This window comes from Pelecanus crispus, chromosome 9 (assembly GCF_030463565.1).
Source record: "Pelecanus crispus isolate bPelCri1 chromosome 9, bPelCri1.pri, whole genome shotgun sequence".
Lineage (NCBI taxonomy): Eukaryota > Metazoa > Chordata > Aves > Pelecaniformes > Pelecanidae > Pelecanus > Pelecanus crispus.
This window is the reverse complement of record NC_134651.1, coordinates 7,088,130-7,101,038: the sequence shown is the minus strand read 5'-3', so window position 1 is coordinate 7,101,038 and position 12,909 is coordinate 7,088,130. Positions and strand designations below refer to the sequence as shown.

At 45.9% G+C, this 12,909-nt stretch overlaps 1 protein-coding gene across 3 annotated transcripts; it reads left to right on the top strand.

Moving 5' to 3' along the window:
* The first annotated feature begins 970 nt into the window (after nt 1-970).
* Nucleotides 971-8,666, top strand: TNFSF10 (TNF superfamily member 10). Of its 3 annotated transcripts, XM_075716951.1 has the most exons (6): nt 974-1,096; nt 4,983-5,135; nt 6,670-6,712; nt 7,189-7,208; nt 7,444-7,522; nt 8,221-8,666. In XM_075716951.1, the coding sequence occupies exons 1-6, from the start codon at nt 974-976 to the stop codon at nt 8,664-8,666; spliced, it is 864 nt and encodes a 287-aa protein (XP_075573066.1). The 3 variants fall into 3 exon arrangements, with proteins under 3 accessions (XP_075573064.1, XP_075573066.1, XP_075573065.1); XM_075716949.1 differs by lacking the exon at nt 7,189-7,208 and having other exon boundaries at nt 971-1,096; nt 7,403-7,522; nt 8,218-8,666; XM_075716950.1 differs by lacking the exon at nt 7,189-7,208 and having other exon boundaries at nt 7,403-7,522.
* Nucleotides 8,667-12,909: the final 4,243 nt, after the last annotated feature.

Sequence of the window (12,909 nt, the reverse complement as noted above, 5' to 3'; positions counted from 1 at the left end):
CTTGCAAGAAGGAGTCTTGGAGGTGTGAAAACCAACCAATCGACGAACCGAACCCAAAAGTGACTTCAGATGAAGACAGCCCAGCACATACCTGGTGTTCACGGACAGCGACATTAAGCACGTTGAGCCGAAAAGGGCCAGACGAGCCTGGGTTCAGCCTGCAAAGGAGCGACCAGGGTTGGACTCAGTGATCATAGAATCGTTCAGGTTGGAAAAGACCTTGAAGATCATCCAGTCCAACCATTAACCTAACACTACCAAGTCCACCACTAAACCAGTTGAGGGTAGAGCAGCAATTTCATGTTTCCTGGCCCGGTCTTGCGGTTGGACTCGATGATCTTCAAGGTCTTTTCCAAGTGGAATGGTTCTACGATTCTCTAACTGGGGGGAGAAGCAGTGCTGGCTGAGGGACTGCAGCAGCAGCGGCGGGCTGGAGCTCGCGGCGCGGGTACCGCTCGCGGGCCGCGGGCACCTTCCTGCGACGCGCCAGCTCTGCGGGAGAAGCTACGGGGAAGGATGAGAGAGCCTGGAGCCGGGGCACTCGGGGCGCCCCCGTACTCTTGAGCACAGCCTTCACCTCTTTAACAAAATCCCGTTTGCACCATTCCCCAGCTCGCTGGGGAGGGCTGCTCGGCAGGGAAGGCTGCTCGGGAAGGCTCTGCAGCGTGAGGGCAGAGCGCCGACCCCCGCCCCGGGGGCGGGCGGGAGCCGGGGCGGCCCGGCGGGCCCCGCAGCACCCCGGCTCGGCGGGCCGGGACGGGGCGGGGGAGGCCGGGCCCGCCCGCTCCGCGGGGCTGGGGCTGCCGGGGGGCGGGGAGCCGGGGCGGGCCGAGCAGCGGGCGGGCTGCCGGGGGCCGCACTCGGCCGCGGGACGGCGGCGGGAGAGCCCCCAGCGCGGCCCGCTGCCCCCCGAGGGAACGGCCGCCCGAGCGGGGAGCGCAGCGCTGCCTCGGCCCAGCCCCGCGCGGCCATGATGCTGCCCGCGGCCGGCCCCAGCCCCGGGCAGACCTGCGGGGCCGTGCTCGTCGCCGCCGTGCTCCTGCAGTCCGTCTGCGTGGCCGTCACCTTCCTCTACTTCACCAACGAGCTCAAACAGGTCGGTGGGGCGGGCAGCGGGGGGACCCCGCTCGCTCCCTGTCTCCCCTTTTCTCTTTGGGGGGGCAAGGAAGGGCCGGCCGGGCCCGGCGCGGCGGCGGCCCTTGCCGCCTGCAGAGGCCGAGGGCGGTCGCGGCGGTGCGGGGCAGCCGCGGGTTCAGGCGCAGAGCGGGGCCGCGCCCGCTCCTCCCGCACCGCCCGGACCAAGCCTCGCGTGTGCCTGCTCCTTTGTCTCGGCTCGCCCGGGCCGCGGCTCTGCACGCAGGGGGCGGAATTCGAGGCAAGAACAATTAAAAAGTTTAATTTAAGAAGTTACACTCTTTTGCAGGGAGGTAGCAAACGCGCTTTTGGGCGGAGCGCCAGACTTGCCGTCTCCCCCCGTTGCGGTGCCCCCGGCGCTGCAGAAGCGGCCGTGGCGCCCGGGGGACTCCAGGGCAGGCTCTGCCGGCGGGGTGGGCATCCCGGCAGCCGGGAAAGGGGGCTGAGAAGGGCTGAGGTGCCTTTTAAATGCCTCCTCGAGGAAGATACGCGGGTTTAAGACGGTGACTAATCCCAAAGGAACTTCACCCAGACAGCAAACACCACTGAATTCCTCAGAGCGACTCGTAAAATCCCCATTGTGTAGTCTGGATGCTTTGGTCCCCTTGCAGCCACCCGACAAGCCTGCAGCAGCTGCTTAACTCCATCCTCTTCCTGCAAAAGACCGTCTGCATTCCAAGAAAATGACATTTGTTTCATAGTCCCACGAGCCTTTATGTGTGTGGTCCTGCCTTTCATTGACCCCCCCCACCCCAGTACTCAGGGTTTCCCTGAGTGTCTTGCCCAAAATTTACTATCCAGCTGTACCAGTATGTTGCTCAGTACCAGTATGTTGCTCTCGTGGCAATGTTGCTCAGTACCAGTCTGTTGCTCTCCCTGGCACTAAGGTAAACCTAACTGCAGGTAATTGGCCTATAGTTAATGCAACTTCGCCAAGTGTTACATGCACATAAAATGTTATGTTACCTGTGCATTTATTCCAAACCAGATTTAACAGGTGGAGTCTTCTGAGATGTCCAAGTCCTCTGCGAAGCAAACGTTAAAGGGTATACAGTATTCTACAGTATAAGCCAATGCTCGTATTTTGGAAATATATAGGAGAGACTTTCCTGATAAGTTTATGGCTGTGGCTGTCCCATATTTGGTGCAATGGGGGAGTCACAGAGAAGTGTTGATTTTATGAAATCAGGTTACATAATACTGATAATGAAGAAAAATAGATAAATGCATTCTCGTCTCTTCATGCATACGGTTCAGAATCCTTTGCTAACACACTTGCCAATCTAAGTAATTAGTAACCACGCTTATCTTTCCCTCCCTTTTATTCAAATATGTACACCTGGGATGCAACCACATCTAGTGATACTTGCCCAAATACAACTCACTGTTTCTGAAGAATAACAAGCCTGCATTTGGTGTGAGAAGCTAAGTCTGCCCACAGTGAAGTTCTGCTGGGCTACAAAGTAAGGTTGCTGGCTCTGGAGGGGTGCCTTAAGCGCATATTCTTGCATGTGCCATCTGGCGCACAATAAACACAGAGAAAGCTTACTAGAAACACAGCCTGCTACCCCACATCTCCATGGTGCATGTGGAGTAAATCTCAAAAGATGAACTGTGATTTTTGTCTGCCTGCTTTTCTTCACTTTGTCGTTCACAGTATCTGCATTTCTACACCTTCACCAAATTACTATGGCTGCACAGACCGGAGGTATTTTTGTCTTTACAAAAAGAATAATGTATAACTAGCAGGGATTTTTTTTCTCTACAGCTGCACTCATCTGAGTAGGATTATGAATATGACCATTTGTTTAACAGTTTTGCTATGGAAGGAAGTGCTGAGGCATGAGCACAATAAAGTTCATTATGCCTCAGGATACAGGGCTGCAAGGACAATATCCTCAGACTTCCTTCTGTTTTGAAAACATAGTCCATGCATTACTCCTAGAATAGAAGAGAAGCTTTACAAGCTAGGGTTCCTGCAGGACTTCTGTCCTCAAAAACTTCAGTGCTACAGATAAACCTCATTTGAGTAAGTCTTACAACACCCTGACGCCTTGCTTTCTGTACCCATAAAACAGGAATACCAATCCTCCAGTACCATACGGTGCTGATACAAGGTTGCATTCCCTGAGGACTTCAAAATGCAAAATACTGTTCCAGTGCCAGGATAGTAAAGCTGTTTGGGGGAAAAGTAAGCCAGGTAAGGAAAAGGCAGAAGCGCAGGACTGTTTGCTTCCAGATTGGAGGGCAAAGCTCAGAGGTGAGCTGTAGCAGATCTGGTAAGAGACTAAACTAATACTTCATCTGCTCACATATAAAAAAACTATTTTGTTATAGAATCTAGTATAGTTAAATTTGTCAGAGCCCTTAGTTTTAAGTGCACTTTGACCTTAGTAAGCACATAATTTTAATCACTGTGAGTTCTTGAAACAAGAAACCTGATTTAAGAATGTCACTGTACTTCTCAGCGAGGACAGAGAAGCCTTCCCGAACGCTCATAGTGGTGGCCCCATTTCGCTTTGATGCCTACAAAGTACAGAATCATTTCAAGGATTAGATGAAGCTCAGTAGAGTCTGCTGCTGCAAACTGAAGGTGCTGTTCAACCCGGTAGGACTTGCAGGGTAGTATCAGTGAATTCTCCTAATCCTCCTAGAGCATGAAATCCGTTCCTAAATGCAGGGCAGGAAAAGCATGGAGTGTGAAGGAGGAGGTGACTCCAGTTGTTGCTTTCAATACCCCAGTCTCAAGGCCAGCTGAAACTGGTACTTGCGGAATAAATGCATCCCTTTAGCAAACCCAGCTTCTTTAACATAAGAAGAGTGACATTTAAGTGTTACAAGGAGTCCATCTGAATGCTTTGCATGTTTATTGCTGATTGCTCTTTCTTCCAAGTTCCTGTAGCACTCTACTGGCACAAGCAGCCTTACCAGTCATTACAGCTGATGCAGCAGCAAGCGAGTTCAAAGCAAACAGGAGCTGATCTCTGCTGGTGTTTGCTGGAAGCAGGGCAGGTTATGTGCTCTTCCATTAAACAACAGCGCCAGCTGGAGTTGTGTGCATCGCCTCGCCCTGCGATGCAGCGGGGCTTGGGAAGAGCTTTCTGCTGTGATACAAACTCTCCCAGTCGGATTCCCTTGGAGTCCACAGGAGTTTTGCCGCTCTCTTCAAACTCATTCCTCTTTTATCAGAAGAAAACGTGCTTTCTCTATGGCTAGAGAGTATAGACGTAGGCCCATGTCACAAGCATTCAGCATTATCATTTTATTTGGACCCAAATGTCATCTCTGTTTTCTAGACTTTGTTCTGGACTATTAGGTCAAATACAGTTATAGAGACACGCCAGACTGGATATGGAGAGGATATGGTATGGATATATGTCAGCAAAAGCCTGGATTGTAAGTGACATTGGCTGAAAAGACAGAATGGAAAATACTGTTAAAGTCTGGTATTTGATTTCATCCTCAATAATTTGTGAAGAAAAATCCCTTGTGCAAAAGAAATGTTTTTAATGCAGAACTAGAGAAACTAAAGAATTCACAACATTAGTGATTTGGGTATTGAATTTTCACAAAGCTTATTTAGTTGAGTGCTGGATGCCAAATTTATGTCCATGGAGATAATATAAGTATATTTTTGCATATTAGGTATACCGTCATGGTTAAATAAATATGTAAAATCGGGATGAATTACTCATGCTGTCTATGTAGTCATAGCTTGCACCATACTAGCAAATGCTTTAAAGAAAAGAAGGCGTGTTCCCAAGTGTAGTGAATTTAGCGACATACCACAGCTGAACATCTGCGAGCACATCACAGGTGAAAAATCCTGTCTTTCCCTTCTGCTGCAGCTCCGGGACACGTACTCCAAGAGCGGCATTGCTTGTCTCACCGGGGAGGAAATCGGAAATTTCATCCAAAACTTGGATCTAATTGAAAACGAAGACACAGCGGCTGATCCCTGCTGGCAAGTAAAGTGGCACCTGGGAAAGTTAATTAAAAAGGTATTTGGGAACCAACATGTTGAAACAGTGTGCTTGGTGATACTACAATTCAAAGAATCCTAATAGCAGGATAAAGGAGGGCTCTTGGATTGTTTTATTGCAAGGCAATAGTCAAGCCACAGCTGCAGCTGCAGAGTGCTTGCATGGAAGCCAACAAAAATGATGACAGTGGTTTCACTACATTTAGGAAATAATAAAGCAAAGGCTATCAGTTTGTACTAAGTGAATTTCAGTGATAGGTTGGCTTGTCTGAAATACCTCAGGGTAGAAGTGTTTGACTCGAGCTTGTTTTCTGCCTGACCGTAGAGATCATAGTGCTAGCAGGGGTGTCACTCCCTCTTTGGAAATAGAGGGAGACTGGCATGGGGAAATGAGATGAAATGGAGCACGGGGAGAGGTAAAAAGGTGCCTGAGGAACGATCTGGTCGTGAGCTGTGTAACGTATTAGGGGAGGAAAGAGCGAGCGAGCCCACAGCATCGGGCACAGCACCTTCCCCGCTCAGCATTCAGAGAACACCATCTCCTGTATGACTTACACACAATACGTACAATTTTGGCTACAGAGAAGAAAATAAGCCTGGCTGAGAAATCAGAAAGGCTGAAATCTTCTGGAATGGTTTTCAAAATCCCATCTCCAGCACATAAAAACCTCATCCATAAAAATTCACTTCTGGCTGAAAACTTACCTGGCAAATCTTGCAGCCCAAAATAGATCCTCTATTTGTAATCAGAGATCTCAGCTTCTTTGGTGGAAGTTCTGCCAGCGAAGTCCCTGAACTTCTGCATAAAGAAAACATTTTTTTATTTGGTGGACATTTACACATCTAATATAACTACTAGCTCCCCGATTGCTTAAAAAAAGATAGCCTGGGTGCCAGAAATAATAAATTATAATGATGATGATTATGATGATAATAATAATATAGATGGATGGATAGATAGATAAATAGAAATGTGGCAGGGCAGAACACATCAGTAAATGGCAATCCAGGGCCCATGTCAGTCACCCAGGTAAATCATCTCAAACCATGAGCGTGCTTGCTGCAGCTGCACTACCGTCAGTAACCAAACCAGTTTGTTTCAGCAGTCAGCGAACAGTTATAAAGAAGGGGAATGCACAAAGTAAGATAAGCTGGCTTAAGAGCCTAGATAGACAGATAGGTGGAGGTATAAAAATAAATGAAATTTAATTTCTCAAAGCTAAGATCCCACAGAAGTGCAGACTGCCAAGTACTCTGTGAATGGAAGCTGATGCTTGCTCCCGGTCTCTCTTCCTATTTGAGAAAAGCATGAGTGCCAATGGACTTAAAGCCCAGATAGCTGAGCTCTCTTGAAAATGTTTTCCCACATGTTTCATTACATAAAAGATGTAAACTTAGAAAGCGTTTATTACAACAAATTAATAGGCTTTTTTGATTTGCTTGATCAAATCAAGAATAGCCTTTATTCATGAGTTTGAGAAAGGAGTGTCTTTTTCCTGCACCTATTGGTTTCTGCTGAGAAACTAATTTGTTTTCTTTGTGTTTGTTGGCAGATGATGTCACGAAGCTACGAGGAAAACATATCTGCAGTCAACGGTATTATAATAATTTTATTATCTGTGGCAAAAAGGAGCTGCTAGCGGCACCTGATGTGTAGTGACTCAATTTTTTATAAGTGCAGATCTTGTACCGGCAGCAAGTCATCGAAAAATGATTACTTATTACTAGAAGGCAAATTTTCAGCAGCCAAAAATCTGCTCAAGTGGTTAGAGCAAGGTAACCAAGGTGGATGCAGAGGACTCAGCTTCTAGACCTCAGTCCCACAGTGCTACAGGGACGTTTAAACAGTCTGCTCTCCTGGGAGCAAGCAGCCTGAACTGCCGTACGCATGGATCAGTTAAGGAACAGCTCTGCCGAAGCTCATACAGCTCTAAATACGTTGAGCGAAAGCGTGGAAATTCAGACTAAAGGTTGTGAATACTTAACCATAAAAGATACTGATCATGAATGTGAAAATTTGGTACTATGGGTTATTTGAAGTTGACTATTGGTAATTTTGGAGTGGGGAGAAGAGAAAAAAGAGAACAAAGAGGCATATAAAGACATTTCAAGGACAGCAAGAGCGAAAGAGAAATTTGAGCCTTAGCCAATATATAGCATTCAGTCTATGATTTAGTCAATTAAAAAAGTGACATACCTGTGCCTTAAAATAGGGTCAGATGGGACACATGTGCTTTCTAACGTTCTTGCTTCTAACATGAGGTTCCTTTTCTGGCCTTTCCTTAGCTGAAAGAGCCCTGACGCTGTCGCACACCGATGGGCAGCAGCCACCGCGCAGCCCCGGCAACAGGATCGCGGCGCATCTGACGGGCAACAGCAACAGGAAGAATTCCCTGTCCCCACGCAGTAAGGAAAAACCTTTAGAAACAGTTAAAGATCACAGAACTTACTCTCTCATTGCTAGCCTGGTGCTTACATACGCTTTTTAATACTTGCATTGAGTTAACAGTAAGAAACAAATGATGAAGTCGTCTTCTCCCAGACAGTGGGGTTTTTCAGCTAATTCTTGCAGAACGGGGAGAAATCCCACTCCCTCTGGGTACCTCGCTAACTTTTCTCTGGAACCTTCAAAGGGGACAAAAAATAAATAGCCTTCCTCGTAATGTTAAGTTTTCCTCTTTTCTTTCCTTTAATTTCCTTCTGTCAGTTGTGAGTCCCAGCTGCTATGGTGACAGACCTATTAGAAATGGGAGACGGAGACCGGAGAGACTTGACATTCAGGCCATATTAATGGAAGGCTTGGTAGGGTTTCTACAGCTTTGGAGGGTATCAGACACAAATGGATATTTTAACTTTGTTACTAAGTAACAACATGGTGATTTTCCTTTTATTTGGGAGCAGAAAAATTAAAAATGAAAGCAGTTCATGTGAATTCTCAGCTTGCTTCTGGACCTTCAAATTGTTTTGAGAATGGTCCTAATGAGCTGCTGGGAAGAGCAGGTTTCCTTACTTTGTTGTTAAAAACCAGACTCCCTGACTAGCAGACACCTGGCTTCACTACCTGGCTTTTAATTTAACATCGTCTCTCTTTTTCTCTCAAGTAGATTCCTCACCCAGAAGGGGGAACGGACAAAAAATAAGCAACTGGGAATCGTCAAGGAAAGGCCACTCTTTCCTGTACAACGTGGAGCTGAGAAACGGCGAGTTAGTGATACCCCAAACCGGGTTTTATTACATCTACTCACAAACTTATTTTCGTTTCCGTGAAAACGAGAATGAGGATTCAGATTTGTTGGCACAAATCAGGAACCCCAAACAGCTTGTCCAATACGTTTACAAACTGACTAATTACCCAGAGCCCATTTTGCTCATGAAAAGCGCAAGAACAAGCTGCTGGTCTAAAAAGGCAGAGTACGGACTCTACTCCATCTACCAAGGTGGTGTGTTTCAGCTGAAAAGAGATGACAGGATTTTTGTCTCTGTCAGTAACGGTGACATAGTTGACATGGACAAAGAAGCAAGTTTTTTTGGAGCCTTTATGATCGGTTAAAAGATGAAAAGCATGCTCCAAAGGAGCCAGTTTTCATAGTCAGGACCAGCTTAAAATTCTGTACAATGGGGGATAGCAAGCAAACACTGTAGCAATACCGACAATACCAGACTCCCCTTTCTCAGCTCACTCAGCGCGAGGTCCGACCGTGCCGAATACGCTCCCACCAGCCAGGGAGGAGCAGCAGCAGCTGGCTGCATGCGGATGGCGATGCTTTCTGCACGCACGGGCACCGCGGCTCGCTGCCCAGCCAGGCTGGGGACGTGCGAGGATTTCGCACGCCACAGATGATACCTTTGGCCAGAACCCAGGCAGGTAAGCGCTCGCCAGCGCCTCCGCAGCGGTGCTCCACACCAGCTCAGCCGTGGCGGGTGGGATGGAGGATGCTCCAGGTCTGGTTACTTCAGGCTGAGACTGGTATTCATGGTCTCCGTTGGGACCCCGTCTTGAATATCTCAGTTCCTGTAAGGAGCCTTTGCAAGTACTGCTTCCCAGATGCCCGTGGAATTTCTCTGGAATTTTTTGATTGAATCTGAGTTTTACAAAAGTGAAAGGCCGTCAGAAACTCAAACCGCACATCTTCATCTCATCTAACAAAGCACTTAAGCACCTAATTAATTTTAAGCCCACGAACAGTCTGACTAAATCAGTGTTTACATGCTTGAAATTAAATATGTGCTTAAGCATTTTTCAGGATCATGTCCTGAGTAAACACATTAGTCTGTCTTAATCGGGATATTGTACATAAAAACAGCTGCTGAAATGGCACAGAAGAGGTTTTGAAATCAATCAGTATTTTGATCAGCACATTTTGATAGTGCCTATTTACTTAATTGCTGTGCCGCAAACATTTCACCAGGCTGCCAATAGGCTCAGTAATGTAGTTGCTGTTACGCTTGTTGACAGCAAGTACTTGATCCAGAAAAAAGGTATTTTTCTGTAAATGCTTAATTCTATTAGCCATTTGCCACAAATTAAGCATGACACGGTTCTTCCATGTTTATTTATACTGGCCTGTATTTGGTAGGATGTAATGCAGAATAACACACCCCGATGACGAATAGTTTAAGGAAAACATACACAACTATCCATACTTAAACAAGAGCTGCAATTTGGGTAATGCTGTTTTGATTTTTATTTTATTTTTAGGAATGGATGGAAAATTTTCATAACTGTTTTTTTTAAGCCATAATTTTTGTAAAAACTGGTGACTATTTTTTTTTTAACTCTGTGAGTAGGACTATTTCATAGTAACAAGAAAAAAAGGAAAAAAAAAGACTTGCAAGTGTAAGCTGTGTGGGCTAGATCCACAGCATAAATCAGGTAGCATTAATCAGCACATCTGCAGCATTGTCAGTGGAGCGATGCCAGTTAACACCATGAATGCGTTTTGCCCAGGTTCAGAGAAAAGAGTGGGGGAAAAGAAGGTGAAAAAAAATTTGGGGGAAAGGCAGACAGTCGTTTTGCAAATGTTACTTTACATCAACAGAATGATGCCAGGAGAAAATCTGCTTGTCTATGGTTTTAATACACTGAGGTTGCCGTGGGAACCCTCAGATTCACCTCCACATTCTGGTCATTAAGTCACTGTACAGCCCTTGCATATGGTGCATATGGGCCTCGTGAGTAAACGCGCATCATCCATCGTACTGCTTGGTCAACAGGAGGAAATGGGCAGACACAAGCCCCTGCATTTATTTTGTCATTGAGAAAGGCAGGTACGTTGGTTCATTTAAATACCTGTGTTTGAGCAGCAAGAGAAGAATTTCAGGAATTCCCTCCTTTTGATAGGTTGGGGCAAAGAAACACACTGCCGTAAGCCTAGCATGATGAGTTCTAACTTTTGTCTGCTGTTTGAACACAGCATCACATACACTGTTTCAAGTGGTAGTCAAATATGTGAAATTCTTCATTGTTTACTGGAACGCTTGGGTTTGCCTTCTTCTCAAATCGTCTGTTTCAACAGAGAACAGAAAATATTTTTACAGTTTCCTTTCTGATTTCAGTATTTAATTCAGAAATTTTCTGCCTGCCAGAAAAGGCCAGGGAGAACAAAGCCATTCCCTACATATCTGGATGTCTGCTATATTGGAGAAAAGACTTTTGTAGGTTCTCCTTGCAAATGGACCGGGCTTTTCGATCTCAGCACAGGATTGATCCATGTTATCAGGTTTGGGGGGGGGGGGGGTTTAGCAATTTATTATAGTAAAAAGTTAATTTTTAAATTTTTTTTATTTTTTTTTAGAAATGTTATTTTAGGAACTTATTTGAAAGAAAGTTTATCTGAACTGTGAAAAAGTATTTTGAATTTACTGGTGGCAGCTTAGAGTCAGAAACCCTCCCTATGGCTAAGAACGGATTTGTGTAACATAGGAGTTGTGGCTGCTAGAAGGGGCTGGAAGGAAACCGTGGGGGACTCCACAAGCTTGCAGCTGATGCTAAGACAAGCTGTCTATTACACACAGATTTTTTTTTTTCCTCCGTGTTCTCGCCTCAACTCTCAATATATAACACTGTGCCCGCTGTCGCTTGGGGACTGCTCGCTGGCATTGCCTTCCTTTTTTATCTAACTGTACATATTCTTGGCCTCTGCATGCAGAGAGTATCGCAACAGGAATCACACCAAATAATCATATTTTATTTCTGAATAATCCAAAGGCATGCTTGCCAGATATTATCTTGGGGGGAGATTATCAAGCGATATCAGACAGGACACATTTGAAGATGAATGGAAAGAGATAGCAACTTCTGTTTGTACATTTGCACCCTGAATCGTACTTTTCATCTCACTTCATGTTGAATGGCAAATGTAGCAAATTTTTATTTGTGGATGCAGGTTGTGGTAACATGTAAATATTCTAATTTTTCTACATGCATTTTATATAAAACATTTTTAGTAAATAGTTATTTAGTCTTTATTTTAGTGGTGTCATCCTATGGCTTCCATAACAACAACCCTGTCTGAAATCATTTCTCTGACATTGGTCGGTATCAGTTATAATCCATTAAATGCCACAAACGGTCGCAATGCAAAGGACATAACGCAAACCACTGAGCAGGGCCATGTTGTGTAATGCCATGTAACTGGCTTCCAGACCCTGGGTGGTGAACAGCGTCTGGAAGCAGTACACTGAAGAAATCACTGAAAATGATCTCACGACCGGAGACTACAAAACACTGAGTGCTTCCCTTGAGGTTCTTCTCATGTTTCTGGGCTTTGGCAATTATTTAAGCACCGGGAAATCTATTTAGTAGGAAAACATCTGATCGTTACCCATTACCAAACTACAGTAGAAGATAGATTGAATTCAGAGGGACAAGGACCGTTTACACAGATGCTGTAATGCAGCAGTAAACTGGAGATCCCCTAATGTTAAAAAAAAAAAAAAAAAAAATGCATTCCCTGGCCCAAAAGCAAACATGGAATATTGTTTGGTCTATTCGCTCCACTTCTAAAATTGGCCCCAACCAAAAACCGGTACGAAACCCAGGCGAGCCCTGGCAACTCAACAAGACATGAAGATGATCTGAGATGGGAGAGGGGGTGGTTCGGTCCTGCGCGTGCAGAGAAGGGCTACGGCTGGAGCAGCAGCGACGTGCCACGGCAGGGAAGCCGGTTGCTCCTGGGGGACAAACCCCCAGGAACGTTGCCCCCACCTTAGCCACCCCCAAGGGCTATTTCTCTGCGTGTCTCCTTTTGCCATCGCCTTTTCTTAGCAGTTCCCAATATTAGCTCATTCTCACTGTACTGGGCTCTGGCAGACCCCCACATCGCTGGTTTATGCACTGCACATCTACGTGATTAACGAAAGGATGCTTGCCTCCCTAATGGACTCATGATCTAAATACATTTAGCCCAGTGTTTGTGTTAGGCTTTACTCGGAATAGATGGGCATGCCTCAAGCCTCGCTAAGCAGGCGAGTAGGTCTGTGTGCGCGGCTCTCCCCATCCACAGCGAGCCCCACTGGAACCAGTATGCCATCACTGCGGGGGGAGCAGCCCCCATGACCACAACCCCAAATTGCATTGGTGATGATACCCACAGGTTTTAAAAAGAAATTATTCCTTTCATAGAGACTGCTTTTATTTCAGCAGAGGGTTCTCTCTTTTCTGGTGTTTCCATGGGGAAGAGGACATGCCAGCTAACTGGCTTTTATTGTACCTTTCATTACTTCATGGAAACGGACTTCTATTTTTTGCCTCTCTTTGCCTTAGTAAATGTAATTATTATTGTTTGTATTGC